The sequence below is a fragment of the Oncorhynchus nerka genome, linkage group LG20 (genome assembly GCF_034236695.1).
Source record: "Oncorhynchus nerka isolate Pitt River linkage group LG20, Oner_Uvic_2.0, whole genome shotgun sequence".
Lineage (NCBI taxonomy): Eukaryota > Metazoa > Chordata > Actinopteri > Salmoniformes > Salmonidae > Oncorhynchus > Oncorhynchus nerka.
Window position 1 is genome coordinate 50,700,978 of NC_088415.1, and position 22,080 is coordinate 50,723,057.

General features: G+C 42.9%; 1 protein-coding gene and 1 pseudogene across 1 annotated transcript; one reads left to right on the forward strand and one right to left on the reverse strand.

Annotated features, from left to right (window-relative positions):
• The first annotated feature begins 40 nt into the window (after positions 1-40).
• LOC135562996 (E3 ubiquitin-protein ligase RNF126-like) lies at positions 41-2,305 on the forward strand. Its single transcript, XM_065005565.1, has 6 exons — positions 41-125; positions 849-907; positions 1,042-1,102; positions 1,222-1,460; positions 1,603-1,674; positions 1,803-2,305. Exons 1-6 carry the CDS (start codon positions 51-53, stop codon positions 1,855-1,857), a joined length of 561 nt encoding a protein of 186 aa, XP_064861637.1. The 5' UTR covers positions 41-50; the 3' UTR covers positions 1,858-2,305.
• Positions 627-21,423, reverse strand: LOC135562994 (SURP and G-patch domain-containing protein 1-like; annotated as a pseudogene).
• Between the last annotated feature and the right edge of the window lie 657 nt (positions 21,424-22,080).

Sequence of the window (22,080 nt, forward strand, 5' to 3'; positions counted from 1 at the left end):
GTCGCTACCCTTACACGTTCCGTCTCGGTTGTCTGGTAAAGAATCAGAAGATGGCTGAAGCTCCCCTACGGCCCTGTCGTTTTTTTTGTCACCAATGTTCAGCAGAGATCGACCCTCGTCTCCCGGTAAGCATTCCATAGAGGTTTTTGTCGTTTAGAAAAGAAAACCATGGCCAGCTAAGTGGGGTTTACGTTATTTCATTCACGATTGCCTCTGACTGAAGCGTGACAGCTAGCTGACGCTAAACGTTGGGTTGTAGCTAGAACGTTCACGTTGACAGGTGTGTTTTTGTCATTTGACAGCTGATTTAATTTATAATCTAGCCAGCTACCAAAATAGCGTGTAGTTTGTCTGTTAGGGTGTTCCGAGACCATGCCTCCGTGACTTGTTGGATTAGTTGAGGCGCTAGCTAAATTAGCTAAATGAAAAAGCTAACCAGTAAATGCTCTTCCAATGACAGCGTGTCTATCTGTTCATGATTCTGACAGCTTGCCAGATAAACAGGGACATTGGTCCCTAGCCCCTCCAAAAGGTAGCTTCGTTTGGAATCCAAGAGAGATAAAATATCTCCCATTAGCAATGGATCATTGAATAGATCATCAGCTATTGTTAAAATGATCAAAGTGTGAGGTCAATAGCCAACTTTTAATTATAAAACAAAAAAAATTCAAGCCACATCTGGTTGAAGTTAGCTAACGATCTTAATTCCCCGGTACTAACATAGCCTCCATAGGTATGTTTTTGTTTTGTTTTGCTTTAGATCAAATAAAAACATGAAAGTGTATGAGACTGACTGATGCAAATGTATGATTATGTTATAAATACGATTTATCTCTGCCTTCCTGCAGGACTACACCTGTCCACAGTGTGAATCTGGCTTCATTGAAGAGCTATCAGAGGAAAGAAGGTACAGTATTATCTGCTTGTCTATCAGAGTTCGAAACACTTTCAGCAGCAATTCTCCATTAACAGTACTGTCCGTGTCCCACATTGGTTCATAGTTGAAGATAAGATGAGACCACTTCTGATATTTCTTTCCAGCACTGAAAATGAGTCCACATCCATTGCCTCCACCAGCGATCAGAACCGTCCGACTTTCGAGGTTAGTGACACAGAACTGATATGTTCCTCAACTCAACATTTGTTCCTCATGAATTTATGCAGCTTGGTTGGACTTCAAGGTAGTGACCGTATGTTTTTCCATTTGTCCTCCCCCCTCAGATTATGGACCACCAGCACATGTTTACATTTCCGCCCGGATACGGACAGTTTTCTCTGGGGATCTTTGATGAGAATTTTGACCTCCGAACGGGGATGCCGACGGAAGACAACCGCGAGACGGAGAACCGGCGGGAACGGGAGATGGCATCACGGCAACGGTACAGTGCCCGGCAACCACGGGGACGACACATCCCACGGCGACAGGGACAGAGACACGAGGGAGTACCCACTTTAGAGGGGTATGGAACATTTTACAGCTTGCTTGCCCTTTTAAGAGGAGATGTGAAAGGAAGGATGCTTGCTTGTTTAGCGACATGGTTCAGTTTCCTTGAGGAAGGAATTCAGGAAATGACTAAGATGTTTCTCATTGTCCCTCTGCAGAATCATCCAGCAGCTAGTAAATGGAATCATAGCACCCACAGCCATGGCTCCAAACATTGGAATGGGACCATGGTATGTGTTATTATATAAATACCCTCATACTCTATGTTATTATATAAATACCCTCATACTCTATGTTGTGTCTGTGAACATACTAGTTGCTTTGTGTTTCTAGTAATTTCTTGGAATATTCTTGATAGGGGCATGCTACACTCAAATCCAATGGACTATGCTTGGGGTGCCAATGGCCAATGACTCCGCCCACTCTGGAGGAAAAGACAAGTAGCCATTTACGTCAACACAAAATTACGTCAGGGGCGCGTTCAGCAGAACACAACATTTAACATTTACATTTAAGTCATTTAGCAGACGCTCTTATCCAGAGCGACTTACAAATTGGTGCATTCACCTTATCTTTTAAGGGGGGGGGGTGAGAAGGATTACTTTATCCTATCCTAGGTATTCCTTAAAGAGGTGGGGTTTCAGGTGTCTCCGGAAGGTGGTGATTGACTCCGCTGTCCTGGCGTCGTGAGGGAGTTTGTTCCACAATTGGGGGGCCAGAGCAGCGAACAGTTTTGACTGGGCTGAGCGGGAACTGTACTTCCTCAGTGGGAGGGAGGCGAGCAGGCCAGAGGTGGATGAACGCAGTGCCCTTGTTTGGGTGTAGGGCCTGATCAGAGCCTGGAGGTACTGAGGTGCCGTTCCCCTCACAGCTCCGTAGGCAAGCACCATGGTCTTGTAGCGGATGCGAGCTTCAACTGGAAGCCAGTGGAGAGAGCGGAGGAGCGGGGTGACGTGAGAGAACTTGGGAAGGTTGAACACCAGACGGGCTGCAACGTTTTGAACATTCAGATTGAACGAGGCCAGGTTAATATGAAGAAGTATCTCTCAGAGTTCATTAATGAATTGTTGACAATGTTCTGAAAGTAGTCGTTGATTAAACAAAAATTCTCGTAGTAAACTGATATTTTCAAGAATCAAACCTCACATTCAAAAGTCCTTTCACTTTTTAACAAACACATTAGTAGTCAGTTGAGACTGACTGAGCTACAAATCTCATTGTATCATAAATAACTACTCAATATTATTTATAGATCAGTCAGTCAGAATTTACCAATGATACATCACGGTGTTGATGATCTCGAACATGGCCATTGTCTTCATGAATCTTACCACGCGTTTTCTCCATCTCCATGTGCCGTAGGCGGTGCTCCCAGGTGCCAGCCTGCTGGTCCACTTCCTCATCACTGTCGTACTCGTGGGAGTGGTCCCTCACCGCCTTCTCCCACATCACCTGCATCTCTGCCATGGCACGCTTATGCTTCATGATCATGTCAAACATCTCCTGCATCTGGGGTGAGAACAAAGGCACACATGCATGTGCAGGCCGGACACACCTCAGTCAAGGTTTCAGAGACGGCTGAGAACGGACGCAACTGAGCCCATCTTGCCTTGTTAGAGGCTAGGTTTGAAGTATGCTGGGCACTCCCATACCAAACTATGCCCAAAACACTAAAATGATTAACACTGCCAAGTCCCCAACAATTCAAACAGTGAAAGTACAATTTGCTGCCATTGTGTATTGTGCTCTGTCTGTCGGTCATGCAGTACCTCCTGTTGCTCTTTGAGCTGTTTCTTCTGGTCATCTGAGAGCTCTGTTACCCCAACCAGGCCCACAGGCTTTCCCTTCTTATAGCCCAGATCTCTCAGTTCATGAACTGAAACACACACCCCGCATGGATGGACACAACACAGGGCCAGGATAGACATACCTTACAAACACTGTTTTAGTCTAAGATATACTAAAACAACTGTCTTTCCGTTGTAATATTTCTTAATTTTGGGATTTGCGTGTATTGTTTTGTGTTGTTAGGTATTACTGCACTGTTGGAGCTAGGAACATATTTCGTTACACCGAGATAACATCGGCAAAATATGTGTAAGTGACCAATTAAATTTGATTTGATTTCTGTGTGATACAAGAGAGGCTGTGTACTATGGTGTGTGTGGGTGTACCAGAAAGACACGGGCTGGGCTCTGGCTCTTCCTCCTTGGGGATGATGATGGGTGGCAGCGACAGATCCACCTTGTCATCCTCTGATCCCCAGCGGCTCTTCCGCTTCCTCTTAACCATGGGGGGCCTTGCTACTTCTTCTTTTATCTCCAGACCCGGCTCGAGCTTCACATGTCCCAGCAGGTTGGGGTACTGAGAAGGTGAGGGAGGATAGGTCAGGGGAAGAGCAGCTGGCCTCGTGAACCCCACTCCGGGCTCCTGCTTGATTGGGGGGCTCTGGTCCCTTTTGGCCTGGCGGTACTCCTCCACCTTCTCCTTGTAGAAGTGATGGGCGGGGCTTTGGAGGTCATAAAGAAAACTGAAAAGAGGAACAAGAAATAAGCCATCTTTAACGGTATTTCGTCCACTTTACATGTTAGGTTTTTTAATAATGTATGCAATACTATGACAAATCAATTTCTTCTTGGGGATCAATAAAAATGCAATTGGATCAATGCATTAAAACACTCATTACAATATCCGAGACTGTCACTAACCTGAAGGCGGGGTTGTCTTTGTTGTGCTGGGCGGCGATGGCTTCCACCTCGGGGCCTCCGTCAGCCACAAAACTGGCCAGCTTCTCGGCCACCCTCTGGGTCTCCTCGTCCACTGGGGGGGAGACTTTAAGCAGCCTATCAGTACTGGGGCTCAACTCACACTACTACCGTACTGTACTCAACTGGCCCTCACACACCAGTCTACAGCCAGTAGGGGATAAGAAGAGGGAGGAGGAGCAGGGGGACATGGTGGTGATTGGGGAAGTGGATTTGATATTAAAATATAGGCCTAATTTTTGAATAAATAACCCCATGAACAGTGGGCATGGTAAATGAAGTCTGTCGTGAAGGACTTAGTAGTTTTCAGTAAATAATTGTGTCTGTCATTTGAAGTGTCGGCCCTCATCGCTTGTGTGTGCAATGGTACCTTTCAAAATAAACTAAAACTCTCCAAGGAGGGCAATATACAGTACCAGTCAAAAGTTTGGACACACTTACTCATTCAAGCGTTTTTCTTTATTTTTTAATTATTTTCTAAATTGTAGAATAATAGTGAAAACATGAATAAACACGTATGGAATCATGTGGTAACCAAAAAAAAAAAAAGTGTTGAATCAAAATATATTTTAGATTCTTCAAAGTAGCCACCCTTTGCCTTGATGACAGCTTTGCACACTCTTGGCATTCTCTCAACCAGCATCATGAGGAATGCTTTTCCAACTGTCTTTAAGGAGTCCCACATATGCTGAGCACTTGTTGGCTGCTTTTCCTTCACTCTGTGGTCCAACTCATCCCAAACCACCAGGGTAGCCTAGTGGTTAGAGCGTTGGACTAGTAACCGGAAGGTTGCAAGTTCAAACCCCCGAGCTGACAAGGTACAAATCTGTCGTTCTGCCCCTGAACAGGCAGTTAACCCACTGTTCCTAGGCCGTCATTGAAAATAAGAATTTGTTCTTAACTGACTTGCCTAGTTAAATAAAGGTAAAATTAAATATTTTTTGGGGGTTGAGGTAATGTGTTTGTGGAGGGCAGGTCATCTGATGCAGCACTGGAGGTGTGTTTGGGGTCATTGTCCTGTTTAAAAAGAAATGATAGTGGGACTAAGCGCAAACTAGAAGGGATGTCGTATCGTTGCAGAATGCTGCGGTTGGAACCAATTTTTTTAAATGACTCAATAGGCCATAGGACAAATTTCAACAGGTGTAATGTTCATTTGCTCGTGTTTCTTGGCCCAAGCAACTCTCTTCTTATTGGTGTCCTTTAGTAGTGGTTTCTTTGCAGCATTTCAACCACGAAGGTCTGATTAACACAGTCAAGTAACACAGTGTTACTTGACCTCTGAAGCATTTATTTGGGCTGCAATTTCTGAGGCTGGTAACTCTAATAAATGTATTCTCTGCAGCAGAGGTAACTCTGGGTCTTCCTTTCCTGTGGCGGTCCTCATGAGAGCCAGTTTCATCATAGCGCTTGATGGTTTTTGTGACTGCACTTGAAGAAACTTTCAAAGTTCTTGAAATTTTCCGACTTTGACTGATCATCATGTCTTAAAGTAATGATGGACTGTCGTTTCTTTGCTTATTTGAGTTGTTCTTGCCATATGGACTTGGTCATTTACCAAATAGGGCCATCTTCCGAATACCACCCCTACCTCGTCACAACACAACTGATTGACTCAAATGCATTAACAAGGAAATAAATTCCACAAATGAACTTTTAACAAGGCAAAGCTTTTAATTGAAATGCATTCTAGGTGACTACCTCATGAAGCTGGTTGAGAGAATGCCAAGAGTGTGCAAAGCTGTCATCAAGGCAAAGGGTGGCTACTTTAAATGATCTCAATTATAACATTTTGATTTATTTCAAACTTTTTGGGTTACTACATGATTCCATGTGGAATATAGTAAAAATAAAGAAATACCCTGGAATGAGTACGTTTGTCCAAACGTTTAGACTGGTACTGTATGTATGCATGCATGTATGCATACATACATACATACATAACACACACAAAAACAGTGCATTCGGAAAGTATTCAGACACCTTGACTTTTTCCACATTTTGTTACATTAGACTTATTCTAAAATGTATTAAATAAAACATTTCTCATCAATCTACACACAATACCCCATAATGACAAAGTGAAAACGGGTTTTTAGAAATGTTTGCAAATAAAAAACAGATACCTTATTTACATAGGTATTCAGACCCTTTGTTTTAGACTTAATTGAGCTCAGGTGCATCCTGTTTCCATTGATCACCCTTGATGTTTCTACAACTTGATGCGAGTCCACCTGTGGTAAATTCTATTGATTTGACATGATTTGGAAAGGCACACACACCTACATAACATACAGTTGACAGTGCATGTCAGAGCAAAAACCAAGCCATGAGGTCGAAGGAATTGTCATTAGAGCTCCGAGACAGGATTGTGTTGAGGCACAGATCTGGAGAAGGGTACCACAACACTTCTGCAGCATTGAAGGTCCCCAAAACACAGTGGCCTCCATCATTCTTAAAAGGAAAAAGTTTGGAACTACCAAGACTCTTCCTAGAGCTGACCACGCGGCCAAACTGAGCAATCAGGGGAGAAGGGCCTTGGTCAGGGAGGTGACCAAGAACCCGATGGTCACTGACATAGCTCCAGAGTTCCTCTGTGGAGATGGGAGAACCTTCCAGAAGGACAACCATCTCTGCAGCAATCCACCAATCAGGCCTTTATGGTAGAGTGGCCAGACGGAAGCCACTCCTCAATAAAAGGCACATGACAGCCCACTTGGAGTTTGCCAAAAGGCACCTAAAGGACTCAGACCATGAGAAACAAGATTCTCTGGTCTGATGAAACCATTCCTACAGTGAAGCATGGTGGTAGCAGCATCATGCCATGGGGATGTTTTCAGCAGCAGGGACTGGGAGACTAGTCAGGATCGAGGAAAGATGAACAGAGCAAAGTATAGAGAGATCCTTGATGAAAACCTGCTCCAGAGCACTCAGGACTTCAGACTGGGGCGAAGGTTCACCTTCCAACAGGACAACGACCCTAAGCACCCAGCCAAGACAATGCAGGAGTGACTTCGGGACAGGTCTTTGTACATCCTTGACCAGCCAGAGCCCGGACTTGTGCAGTGACGCTCCCCATCCAACCTGACAGAGCTTGAGAGGATGTGCAGAGAATAATGCAAGAAACTCCAAATACAGGTGTGCCAAGCTTGTAGCGTCATACCCAAGAAGACTTGAGGCTGAAAATTGCTGCAAAAGGTGCTTCAACAAAGTACTGAGTAAAGGGTCTGAATGCTTATGTTAATGTGATATGTTTTACATTTTTAGTACATTTGCAAGAAATTCAAAAAACCTGTTTTTGCTTTGGCATTATGGGGTATTGTGTGTATATTGATGAGGGAAAAAACGATTTAATCAATTTTAGAATAAGGCTGCAATGTAACAAAATGTGGAAAAGTCAAGGGGTCTGAATACTTTCTGAAATCACTGTGTGTGTATATATATATTAGTGGTCGACCGATTAATCGGACTGGCCGATTTAATTAGGGCCGATTTCACGTTTTCATAACAATCGGAAATCTGTATTTTTTTTATACCTTTATTTAACTAGGCAAGTCAGTTAAGAACACATTCTTATTTTCAATGACGGCCTAGGAACAGTGGGTTAACTGCCTCGTTCAGGGGCAGAAAGAAAGATTTATATTGTCAGCTCGGGGGATCCAATCTTGCAACCTTACAGTTAACTAGTCCAACGCAATAACGACCTGCCTCTCTCTCGTTGCACTCCACAAGGAGACTGCTTGTTACGCAAATGCAGTAAGCCAAGGTAAGTTCTAATTAGCATTAAAATGATCTTATAAAAACTATCATAATCACTAGTTAACTACACATGGTTGATAATATTACTAGATATTTTCTAGCGTGTCCTGTGTTGCATATAATCTGACTGAGCATACAAGTATCTGACTGAGCGGTGGTAGGCAGAAGCAGGCGCGTAAACATTCATTCAAACAGTACTTTCGTGCGTTTTCTCAGCAGTTTTTCGCTGTGCGTCAAGCATTGCGCTGTTTATGACTTCAAACTTATCAACTCCCGAGATGAGGCTGGTGTGACCCGAAGTGAAATGGCTGGCTAGTTAGCGTGCGCTAATAGCGTTTCAAACTTCACTCGCTCTGAGCCTTGGGGTGGTCGTTTCCCTTGCTCTGCATGGGTAACACTGCTTCGATGTGGTGGCTGTTGTCGTTGTGAGCCCAGGGAGGAGCGAGGAGAGGGACGGAAGCTATACTGTTACACTGGCAATACTAGAGTGCCTATAAGAACATCCAATAGTCAAAGGTTAATGAAATACAAATGGTATAGAGGGAAATAGTCCTATAATAACTACAACCTAAAACTTCTTACCTGGGAATATTGAAGACTCATGTTAAAAGGAACCACCAGCTTTCATATGTTCTCATGTTCTGAGCAAGGAACTGAAACGTTAGCTTTCTTACATAGCACATATTGCACTTTTACGTTCTTCTCCAACACTTTGTTTTTTGCATTATTTAAACCAAATTGAACATGTTTCATTATCTACTTGAGGCTAAATTGATTTTATTGATGTATTATATTAAGTTAAAATAAGTGTTAATTCAGTATTGTTGTAATTGTCAATATTACAAATGCATTTTATTTTTTAAATCTGCCGATTAAATCGGAATCGGCTTTTTTGGTCCTCCAATAATCGGTATCGGCGTTGAAAAATCATAATCGGTCGACCTCTAATTAATATATATATATATATATTATACACACACACACGAAGTCAGAAGTTTAAATGCATTTGGCTAAGATGTATGTAAACTCAGTTTATCCGAATTCCTGGCATTTAATCCTCATAAAAATTCCCTGTCTTTGGTCAGTTAGGATCCCCACTTTATTTTAAGAATGTGAAATGTCAGAATAATAGTAGAGTAATAATACTCAATTAGCCTATCAGAAGATTCTAAAGCCATGACATCATTTTCTGGAATTTTCCAAGCTGTTTAAAGGCACAGTCAATTTCGTGTATGTAAACTTCTGACCCACTGGAATTATAAGTGGAATAATCTGTCTGTAAGCAATTGTTGGGAAAATTACTTGTGTCATGCACAAAGTAGATGTCCTAACCGACTAGCCAAAGCTATCGTTTGTAAAAAAGAAACTTGTGGAGTGGTTGAAAAATGAGTTTTAATGACCCCAACCTAAGTGTATATAAACCTCCGACTTCAACTGTATACTTCACATGTATAAAGATAGATTGAATGGTGTTATTTTCATCTGCAGTCTTTGGAGCTGAGACCAAGCATATATGTGAGAGAGCGTAAGAGAGAGAGAACCGATATAGGTAATCTTACCATTAGAACATGACTGCGTCTCAGGTTTTGGGTTATCCTTTCGTAGTTCAGCAACTCTCTTTCGGTAATAAAGATAGTCCCGGCTGTTCTTATCATACAAGAATCTGTAAAGTGGAAAAGGAACATATCTTTATATCAGGACAAAAAGAGGCCACATTACATACAACACATAATATAAATTCGACATACTGTTAGTTCAGCCATACAGACTTACGAGAAAACAGGGTTGTCCTTGTAGTTTTCCTTGGCCTTCCTCTCTAGCTCAGGCCCTCCCTCAGCCACAAAGGCTGCCATCTTGTCCAGGATAAGTCGTGTGTCTGGGTCCTCTGGGGGAGAAACTTTAAGAGGGCTATGAGTACCTTTACTGTAAAAGGCTATGCAGACTCAGGAAAAGCACTAATCTCAGACAAGCAGCTACTCTGTCACTAGAATACACAGTCAATGACATGGGTGAAATGACAACAACAAGTAGCCTAGTACAGAATCCGACCAGCACCCAGGCTACTGGCAGTCCTTAGATGTCTAAAACCAGATCACTGATTACCTTTGATCTCTAGGAAGCTTAAATCATCAACATCCTCCTCCTCCTCATCATCATCATCATCATCTGGGGAGCTGAATATGCTAGGCCTTTGGGGGCGAAGCAGGGTCTTCTTTGACTGGGAGTAGTTCTTAAACTGGTTCAGCATGCTGCTGATGCCTAGACCGGGACGTTTGCCAATGAGAATGCTCTTCTTCTGGGGCTGAGACACTCCTGACGACAGACTGGGGATGGATGAAGATGGGGCTTTTGTGTCATTGCTGGAGCCTGGAGAGGGTACAGAATTGGGTTAAGACTCACTGCAGTGCTTCCTTAATTGTTTAATGAATCCAGAAGAAACAAGTAATTCATAAATTATTACTGTGTTATTGTTTTACTTCATAATTTCTGTACCATCAAAATAAAGCCCTAACACATTTTCTATTGAAACCCATTAAGACAAAAGAGCTACCCATCTCACCAGAGTCGGGGCAGGGTTTGTCCTTCTGCAGCTTCATAAACTGCTGTAAGAAACTTCCGTCATTCACATACTTGTTATTGTTCGAAGACGGACCCTGTAAACTGGGTAAACTGTGGGGATAAGAAGTCAAAATGAATGGCTGTAGTCAACCAGTCAAGTGGACCAATCAAGTACTTCCAGCTGGGATTAAGTATAGAGGTAGACCTATTTGTAGTGTTTCAGAAACCCAGGTCTGCTGTACCTTGGTGGCAGTGGCCTGTTGGGAGTCTGAAGGCTCTTGGTCTTGGCTTGCTCTGCCATCTTAGCCTCAATCTCACGCTTCTTCTGGGCGATCAGCTCCTCCTGACGGAGAATGTTCACACTCATCCTGTTCTTCTGAGGTGGCCGGAACTTGTTGTTCCAGCCTCCTCTCCCTGCAGTGGGAATAAAAGAGACAGTCAGCAGATGAGTTTGGAACACATGTTGTCTGTGTGTACTGTTACCAATAATGTTAGTCACAAGAGGGGATCGCTCTTTGAGAGTATTTTAGTAAAGTCACAAACGTGTTTGTTGCCACAGACAAGAGAAGCAGGCCTGGGTTGGTAAAAACGGGTTAGGTAGTTTTAACTAGCTCGGGTGGCATCAACTCAGGTATTATTCTAGTAAGAAGTAGCTACCAAACTACAACCAATTCTTTCACGAATCTCACATATGCAGTTGATGCTGATTGTGGCAACAAATATGTTTGATGAGTTTTGATGCATCATCAACAAATCCTGTTGATGGGCGGTGGTAGCTAGCTACAAGAACCGGATTTGATGGGGCAATAGTTTAGCAATATTGGAATACATGTTACTTTAGCTATATACAGGTCTATCATTTCAAATATTGCATATTATTGCGAAGTTTTACCTGTATCTCCGGACTCCATAGCTGCAGCTAGCTAGATCTGTATTCGCTGTTATGAGCTAGCTGTTGCTAAACTCGTTTCCGCTTCCGGTCCGTCTTGCAAATCGAACCCGAAGGCAGCGAGTTATGTCTGTTGTCGCTACCCTTACACGTTCCGTCTCGGTTGTCTGGTAAAGAATCAGAAGATGGCTGAAGCTCCCCTACGGCCCTGTCGTTTTTTTTTGTCACCAATGTTCAGCAGAGATCGACCCTCGTCTCCCGGTAAGCATTCCATAGAGGTTTTTGTCGTTTAGAAAAGAAAACCATGGCCAGCTAAGTGGGGTTTACGTTATTTCATTCACGATTGCCTCTGACTGAAGCGTGACAGCTAGCTGACGCTAAACGTTGGGTTGTAGCTAGAACGTTCACGTTGACAGGTGTGTTTTTGTCATTTGACAGCTGATTTAATTTATAATCTAGCCAGCTACCAAAATAGCGTGTAGTTTGTCTGTTAGGGTGTTCCGAGACCATGCCTCCGTGACTTGTTGGATTAGTTGAGGCGCTAGCTAAATTAGCTAAATGAAAAAGCTAACCAGTAAATGCTCTTCCAATGACAGCGTGTCTATCTGTTCATGATTCTGACAGCTTGCCAGATAAACAGGGACATTGGTCCCTAGCCCCTCCAAAAGGTAGCTTCGTTTGGAATCCAAGAGAGATAAAATATCTCCCATTAGCAATGGATCATTGAATAGATCATCAGCTATTGTTAAAATGATCAAAGTGTGAGGTCAATAGCCAACTTTTAATTATAAAAAACAAAAAAATTCAAGCCACATCTGGTTGAAGTTAGCTAACGATCTTAATTCCCCGGTACTAACATAGCCTCCATAGGTATGTTTTTGTTTTGTTTTGCTTTAGATCAAATAAAAACATGAAAGTGTATGAGACTGACTGATGCAAATGTATGATTATGTTATAAATACGATTTATCTCTGCCTTCCTGCAGGACTACACCTGTCCACAGTGTGAATCTGGCTTCATTGAAGAGCTATCAGAGGAAAGAAGGTACAGTATTATCTGCTTGTCTATCAGAGTTCGAAACACTTTCAGCAGCAATTCTCCATTAACAGTACTGTCCGTGTCCCACATTGGTTCATAGTTGAAGATAAGATGAGACCACTTCTGATATTTCTTTCCAGCACTGAAAATGAGTCCACATCCATTGCCTCCACCAGCGATCAGAACCGTCCGACTTTCGAGGTTAGTGACACAGAACTGATATGTTCCTCAACTCAACATTTGTTCCTCATGAATTTATGCAGCTTGGTTGGACTTCAAGGTAGTGACCGTATGTTTTTCCATTTGTCCTCCCCCCTCAGATTATGGACCACCAGCACATGTTTACATTTCCGCCCGGATACGGACAGTTTTCTCTGGGGATCTTTGATGAGAATTTTGACCTCCGAACGGGGATGCCGACGGAAGACAACCGCGAGACGGAGAACCGGCGGGAACGGGAGATGGCATCACGGCAACGGTACAGTGCCCGGCAACCACGGGGACGACACATCCCACGGCGACAGGGACAGAGACACGAGGGAGTACCCACTTTAGAGGGGTATGGAACATTTTACAGCTTGCTTGCCCTTTTAAGAGGAGATGTGAAAGGAAGGATGCTTGCTTGTTTAGCGACATGGTTCAGTTTCCTTGAGGAAGGAATTCAGGAAATGACTAAGATGTTTCTCATTGTCCCTCTGCAGAATCATCCAGCAGCTAGTAAATGGAATCATAGCACCCACAGCCATGGCTCCAAACATTGGAATGGGACCATGGTATGTGTTATTATATAAATACCCTCATACTCTATGTTATTATATAAATACCCTCATACTCTATGTTGTGTCTGTGAACATACTAGTTGCTTTGTGTTTCTAGTAATTTCTTGGAATATTCTTGATAGGGGCATGCTACACTCAAATCCAATGGACTATGCTTGGGGTGCCAATGGCCAATGACTCCGCCCACTCTGGAGGAAAAGACAAGTAGCCATTTACGTCAACACAAAATTACGTCAGGGGCGCGTTCAGCAGAACACAACATTTAACATTTACATTTAAGTCATTTAGCAGACGCTCTTATCCAGAGCGACTTACAAATTGGTGCATTCACCTTATCTTTTAAGGGGGGGGGGTGAGAAGGATTACTTTATCCTATCCTAGGTATTCCTTAAAGAGGTGGGGTTTCAGGTGTCTCCGGAAGGTGGTGATTGACTCCGCTGTCCTGGCGTCGTGAGGGAGTTTGTTCCACAATTGGGGGGCCAGAGCAGCGAACAGTTTTGACTGGGCTGAGCGGGAACTGTACTTCCTCAGTGGGAGGGAGGCGAGCAGGCCAGAGGTGGATGAACGCAGTGCCCTTGTTTGGGTGTAGGGCCTGATCAGAGCCTGGAGGTACTGAGGTGCCGTTCCCCTCACAGCTCCGTAGGCAAGCACCATGGTCTTGTAGCGGATGCGAGCTTCAACTGGAAGCCAGTGGAGAGAGCGGAGGAGCGGGGTGACGTGAGAGAACTTGGGAAGGTTGAACACCAGACGGGCTGCAACGTTTTGAACATTCAGATTGAACGAGGCCAGGTTAATATGAAGAAGTATCTCTCAGAGTTCATTAATGAATTGTTGACAAAATGTTCTGAAAGTAGTCGTTGATTAAACAAAAATTCTCGTAGTAAACTGATATTTTCAAGAATCAAACCTCACATTCAAAAGTCCTTTAACTTTTTAACAAACACATTAGTAGTCAGTTGAGACTGACTGAGCTACAAATCTCCTTGTATCATAAATAACTACTCAATATTATTTATAGATCAGTCAGTCAGAATTTACCAATGATACATCACGGTGTTGATGATCTCGAACATGGCCATTGTCTTCATGAATCTTACCACGCGTTTTCTCCATCTCCATGTGCCGTAGGCGGTGCTCCCAGGTGCCAGCCTGCTGGTCCACTTCCTCATCACTGTCGTACTCGTGGGAGTGGTCCCTCACCGCCTTCTCCCACATCACCTGCATCTCTGCCATGGCACGCTTATGCTTCATGATCATGTCAAACATCTCCTGCATCTGGGGTGAGAACAAAGGCACACATGCATGTGCAGGCCGGACACACCTCAGTCAAGGTTTCAGAGACGGCTGAGAACGGACGCAACTGAGCCCATCTTGCCTTGTTAGAGGCTAGGTTTGAAGTATGCTGGGCACTCCCATACCAAACTATGCCCAAAACACTAAAATGATTAACACTGCCAAGTCCCCAACAATTCAAACAGTGAAAGTACAATTTGCTGCCATTGTGTATTGTGCTCTGTCTGTCGGTCATGCAGTACCTCCTGTTGCTCTTTGAGCTGTTTCTTCTGGTCATCTGAGAGCTCTGTTACCCCAACCAGGCCCACAGGCTTTCCCTTCTTATAGCCCAGATCTCTCAGTTCATGAACTGAAACACACACCCGCATGGATGGACACAACACAGGGCCAGGATAGACATACCTTACAAACACTGTTTTTAGTCTAAGATATACTAAAACAACTGTCTTTCCGTTGTAATATTTCTTAATTTTTGGGATTTGCGTGTATTGTTTTGTGTTGTTAGGTATTACTGCACTGTTGGAGCTAGGAACATATTTCGTTACACCCGAGATAACATCGGCAAAATATGTGTAAGTGACCAATTAAATTTGATTTGATTTCTGTGTGATACAAGAGAGGCTGTGTACTATGGTGTGTGTGGGTGTACCAGAAAGACACGGGCTGGGCTCTGGCTCTTCCTCCTTGGGGATGATGATGGGTGGCAGCGACAGATCCACCTTGTCATCCTCTGATCCCCAGCGGCTCTTCCGCTTCCTCTTAACCATGGGGGGCCTTGCTACTTCTTCTTTTATCTCCAGACCCGGCTCGAGCTTCACATGTCCCAGCAGGTTGGGGTACTGAGAAGGTGAGGGAGGATAGGTCAGGGGAAGAGCAGCTGGCCTCGTGAACCCCACTCCGGGCTCCTGCTTGATTGGGGGGCTCTGGTCCCTTTTGGCCTGGCGGTACTCCTCCACCTTCTCTTGTAGAAGTGATGGGCGGGGCTTTGGAGGTCATAAAGAAAACTGAAAAGAGGAACAAGAAATAAGCCATCTTTAACGGTATTTCGTCCACTTTACATGTTAGGTTTTTTAATAATGTATGCAATACTATGACAAATCAATTTCTTCTTGGGGATCAATAAAAATGCAATTGGATCAATGCATTAAAACACTCATTACAATATCCGAGACTGTCACTAACCTGAAGGCGGGGTTGTCTTTGTTGTGCTGGGCGGCGATGGCTTCCACCTCGGGGCCTCCGTCAGCCACAAAACTGGCCAGCTTCTCGGCCACCCTCTGGGTCTCCTCGTCCACTGGGGGGGAGACTTTAAGCAGCCTATCAGTACTGGGGCTCAACTCACACTACTACCGTACTGTACTCAACTGGCCCTCACACACCAGTCTACAGCCAGTAGGGGATAAGAAGGGAGGAGGAGCAGGGGACATGGTGGTGATTGGGGAAGTGGATTTGATATTAAAATATAGGCCTAATTTTTGAATAAATAACCCCATGAACAGTGGGCATGGTAAATGAAGTCTGTCGTGAAGGACTTAGTAGTTTTCAGTAAATAATTGTGTCTGTCATTTGAAGCGTCGGCCCTCATCGCTTGTGTGTGCAATGGTACCTTTCAAAATAAACTAAAACTCTCCAAGGAGGGCAATATACAGTACCAGTCAAAAGTTTGGACACACTTACTCATTCAAGCGTTTTCTTTATTTTTAATTATTTTCTAAATTGTAGAATAATAGTGAAAACATGAATAAACACGTATGGAATCATGTGGTAACAAAAAAAAAAAAAGTGTTGAATCAAAATATATTTTAGATTCTTCAAAGTAGCCACCCTTTGCCTTGATGACAGCTTTGCACACTCTTGGCATTCTCTCAACCAGCATCATGAGGAATGCTTTTCCAACTGTCTTTAAGGAGTCCCACATATGCTGAGCACTTGTTGGCTGCTTTTCCTTCACTCTGTGGTCCAACTCATCCCAAACCACCAGGGTAGCCTAGTGGTTAGAGCGTTGGACTAGTAACCGGAAGGTTGCAAGTTCAAACCCCCGAGCTGACAAGGTACAAATCTGTCGTTCTGCCCCTGAACAGGCAGTTAACCCACTGTTCCTAGGCCGTCATTGAAAATAAGAATTTGTTCTTAACTGACTTGCCTAGTTAAATAAAGGTAAAATTAAATATTTTTTTGGGGGTTGAGGTAATGTGTTTGTGGAGGGCAGGTCATCTGATGCAGCACTGGAGGTGTGTTTGGGGTCATTGTCCTGTTTAAAAAGAAATGATAGTGGGACTAAGCGCAAACTAGAAGGGATGTCGTATCGTTGCAGAATGCTGCGGTTGGAACCAATTTTTTTTTAAATGACTCAATAGGCCATAGGACAAATTTCAACAGGTGTAATGTTCATTTGCTCGTGTTTCTTGGCCCAAGCAACTCTCTTCTTATTGGTGTCCTTTAGTAGTGGTTTCTTTGCAGCATTTCAACCACGAAGGTCTGATTAACACAGTCAAGTAACACAGTGTTACTTGACCTCTGAAGCATTTATTTGGGCTGCAATTTCTGAGGCTGGTAACTCTAATAAATGTATTCTCTGCAGCAGAGGTAACTCTGGGTCTTCCTTTCCTGTGGCGGTCCTCATGAGAGCCAGTTTCATCATAGCGCTTGATGGTTTTTGTGACTGCACTTGAAGAAACTTTCAAAGTTCTTGAAATTTTCCGACTTTGACTGATCATCATGTCTTAAAGTAATGATGGACTGTCGTTTCTTTGCTTATTTGAGTTGTTCTTGCCATATGGACTTGGTCATTTACCAAATAGGGCCATCTTCCGAATACCACCCCTACCTCGTCACAACACAACTGATTGACTCAAATGCATTAACAAGGAAATAAATTCCACAAATGAACTTTTAACAAGGCAAAGCTTTTAATTGAAATGCATTCTAGGTGACTACCTCATGAAGCTGGTTGAGAGAATGCCAAGAGTGTGCAAAGCTGTCATCAAGGCAAAGGGTGGCTACTTTAAATGATCTCAATTATAACATTTTGATTTATTTCAAACTTTTTGGGTTACTACATGATTCCATGTGGAATATAGTAAAAATAAAGAAATACCCTGGAATGAGTACGTTTGTCCAAACGTTTAGACTGGTACTGTATGTATGCATGCATGTATGCATACATACATACATACATAACACACACAAAAACAGTGCATTCGGAAAGTATTCAGACACCTTGACTTTTTCCACATTTTGTTACATTAGACTTATTCTAAAATGTATTAAATAAAACATTTCTCATCAATCTACACACAATACCCCATAATGACAAAGTGAAAACGGGTTTTTAGAAATGTTTGCAAATAAAAACAGATACCTTATTTACATAGGTATTCAGACCCTTTGTTTTAGACTTAATTGAGCTCAGGTGCATCCTGTTTCCATTGATCACCCTTGATGTTTCTACAACTTGATGCGAGTCCACCTGTGGTAAATTCTATTGATTTGACATGATTTGGAAAGGCACACACACCTACATAACATACAGTTGACAGTGCATGTCAGAGCAAAAACCAAGCCATGAGGTCGAAGGAATTGTCATTAGAGCTCCGAGACAGGATTGTGTTGAGGCACAGATCTGGAGAAGGGTACCACAACACTTCTGCAGCATTGAAGGTCCCCCAAAACACAGTGGCCTCCATCATTCTTAAAAGGAAAAAGTTTGGAACTACCAAGACTCTTCCTAGAGCTGACCACGCGGCCAAACTGAGCAATCAGGGAGAAGGGCCTTGGTCAGGGAGGTGACCAAGAACCCGATGGTCACTGACATAGCTCCAGAGTTCCTCTGTGGAGATGGGAGAACCTTCCAGAAGGACAACCATCTCTGCAGCAATCCACCAATCAGGCCTTTATGGTAGAGTGGCCAGACGGAAGCCACTCCTCAATAAAAGGCACATGACAGCCCACTTGGAGTTTGCCAAAAGGCACCTAAAGGACTCAGACCATGAGAAACAAGATTCTCTGGTCTGATGAAACCATTCCTACAGTGAAGCATGGTGGTAGCAGCATCATGCCATGGGGATGTTTTCAGCAGCAGGGACTGGGAGACTAGTCAGGATCGAGGGAAAGATGAACAGAGCAAAGTATAGAGAGATCCTTGATGAAAACCTGCTCCAGAGCACTCAGGACTTCAGACTGGGGCGAAGGTTCACCTTCCAACAGGACAACGACCCTAAGCACCCAGCCAAGACAATGCAGGAGTGACTTCGGGACAGGTCTTTGTACATCCTTGACCAGCCAGAGCCCGGACTTGTGCAGTGACGCTCCCCATCCAACCTGACAGAGCTTGAGAGGATGTGCAGAGAATAATGCAAGAAACTCCAAATACAGGTGTGCCAAGCTTGTAGCGTCATACCCAAGAAGACTTGAGGCTGAAAATTGCTGCAAAAGGTGCTTCCACAAAGTACTGAGTAAAGGGTCTGAATGCTTATGTTAATGTGATATGTTTTACATTTTTAGTACATTTGCAAGAAATTCAAAAAACCTGTTTTTGCTTTGGCATTATGGGGTATTGTGTGTATATTGATGAGGGGAAAAAACGATTTAATCAATTTTAGAATAAGGCTGCAATGTAACAAAATGTGGAAAAAGTCAAGGGGTCTGAATACTTTCTGAAATCACTGTGTGTGTATATATATATATTAGTGGTCGACCGATTAATCGGACTGGCCGATTTAATTAGGGCCGATTTCACGTTTTCATAACAATCGGAAATCTGTATTTTTTTTATACCTTTATTTAACTAGGCAAGTCAGTTAAGAACACATTCTTATTTTCAATGACGGCCTAGGAACAGTGGGTTAACTGCCTCGTTCAGGGGCAGAAAGAAAGATTTATATTGTCAGCTCGGGGGATCCAATCTTGCAACCTTACAGTTAACTAGTCCAACGCAATAACGACCTGCCTCTCTCTCGTTGCACTCCACAAGGAGACTGCTTGTTACGCAAATGCAGTAAGCCAAGGTAAGTTCCTAATTAGCATTAAAATGATCTTATAAAAAACTATCATAATCACTAGTTAACTACACATGGTTGATAATATTACTAGATATTTTCTAGCGTGTCCTGTGTTGCATATAATCTGACTGAGCATACAAGTATCTGACTGAGCGGTGGTAGGCAGAAGCAGGCGCGTAAACATTCATTCAAACAGTACTTTCGTGCGTTTTCTCAGCAGTTTTTCGCTGTGCGTCAAGCATTGCGCTGTTTATGACTTCAAACTTATCAACTCCCGAGATGAGGCTGGTGTGACCGAAGTGAAATGGCTGGCTAGTTAGCGTGCGCTAATAGCGTTTCAAACTTCACTCGCTCTGAGCCTTGGGGTGGTCGTTTCCCTTGCTCTGCATGGGTAACACTGCTTCGATGTGGTGGCTGTTGTCGTTGTGAGCCCAGGGAGGAGCGAGGAGAGGGACGGAAGCTATACTGTTACACTGGCAATACTAGAGTGCCTATAAGAACATCCAATAGTCAAAGGTTAATGAAATACAAATGGTATAGAGGGAAATAGTCCTATAATAACTACAACCTAAAACTTCTTACCTGGGAATATTGAAGACTCATGTTAAAAGGAACCACCAGCTTTCATATGTTCTCATGTTCTGAGCAAGGAACTGAAACGTTAGCTTTCTTACATAGCACATATTGCACTTTTACGTTCTTCTCCAACACTTTGTTTTTTTGCATTATTTAAACCAAATTGAACATGTTTCATTATCTACTTGAGGCTAAATTGATTTTATTGATGTATTATATTAAGTTAAAATAAGTGTTAATTCAGTATTGTTGTAATTGTCAATATTACAAATGCATTTTATTTTTTAAATCTGCCGATTAAATCGGAATCGGCTTTTTTGGTCCTCCAATAATCGGTATCGGCGTTGAAAAATCATAATCGGTCGACCTCTAATTAATATATATATATATATATTATACACACACACACACGAAGTCAGAAGTTTAAATGCATTTGGCTAAGATGTATGTAAACTCAGTTTATCCGAATTCCTGGCATTTAATCCTCATAAAAATTCCCTGTCTTTGGTCAGTTAGGATCCCCACTTTATTTTAAGAATGTGAAATGTCAGAATAATAGTAGAGTAATAATACTCAATTAGCCTATCAGAAGATTCTAAAGCCATGACATCATTTTCTGGAATTTTCCAAGCTGTTTAAAGGCACAGTCAATTTCGTGTATGTAAACTTCTGACCCACTGGAATTATAAGTGGAATAATCTGTCTGTAAGCAATTGTTGGGAAAATTACTTGTGTCATGCACAAAGTAGATGTCCTAACCGACTAGCCAAAGCTATCGTTTGTAAAAAAGAAACTTGTGGAGTGGTTGAAAAATGAGTTTTAATGACCCCAACCTAAGTGTATATAAACCTCCGACTTCAACTGTATACTTCACATGTATAAAGATAGATTGAATGGTGTTATTTTCATCTGCAGTCTTTGGAGCTGAGACCAAGCATATATGTGAGAGAGCGTAAGAGAGAGAGAACCGATATAGGTAATCTTACCATTAGAACATGACTGCGTCTCAGGTTTTGGGTTATCCTTTCGTAGTTCAGCAACTCTCTTTCGGTAATAAAGATAGTCCCGGCTGTTCTTATCATACAAGAATCTGTAAAGTGGAAAAGGAACATATCTTTATATCAGGACAAAAAGAGGCCACATTACATACAACACATAATATAAATTCGACATACTGTTAGTTCAGCCATACAGACTTACGAGAAAACAGGGTTGTCCTTGTAGTTTTCCTTGGCCTTCCTCTCTAGCTCAGGCCCTCCCTCAGCCACAAAGGCTGCCATCTTGTCCAGGATAAGTCGTGTGTCTGGGTCCTCTGGGGAGAAACTTTAAGAGGGCTATGAGTACCTTTACTGTAAAAGGCTATGCAGACTCAGGAAAAGCACTAATCTCAGACAAGCAGCTACTCTGTCACTAGAATACACAGTCAATGACATGGGTGAAATGACAACAACAAGTAGCCTAGTACAGAATCCGACCAGCACCCAGGCTACTGGCAGTCCTTAGATGTCTAAAACCAGATCACTGATTACCTTTGATCTCTAGGAAGCTTAAATCATCAACATCCTCCTCCTCATCATCATCATCATCATCATCTGGGGAGCTGAATATGCTAGGCCTTTGGGGGCGAAGCAGGGTCTTCTTTGACTGGGAGTAGTTCTTAAACTGGTTCAGCATGCTGCTGATGCCTAGACCGGGACGTTTGCCAATGAGAATGCTCTTCTTCTGGGGCTGAGACACTCCTGACGACAGACTGGGGATGGATGAAGATGGGGCTTTTGTGTCATTGCTGGAGCCTGGAGAGGGTACAGAATTGGGTTAAGACTCACTGCAGTGCTTCCTTAATTGTTTAATGAATCCAGAAGAAACAAGTAATTCATAAATTATTACTGTGTTATTGTTTTACTTCATAATTTCTGTACCATCAAAATAAAGCCCTAACACATTTTCTATTGAAACCCATTAAGACAAAAGAGCTACC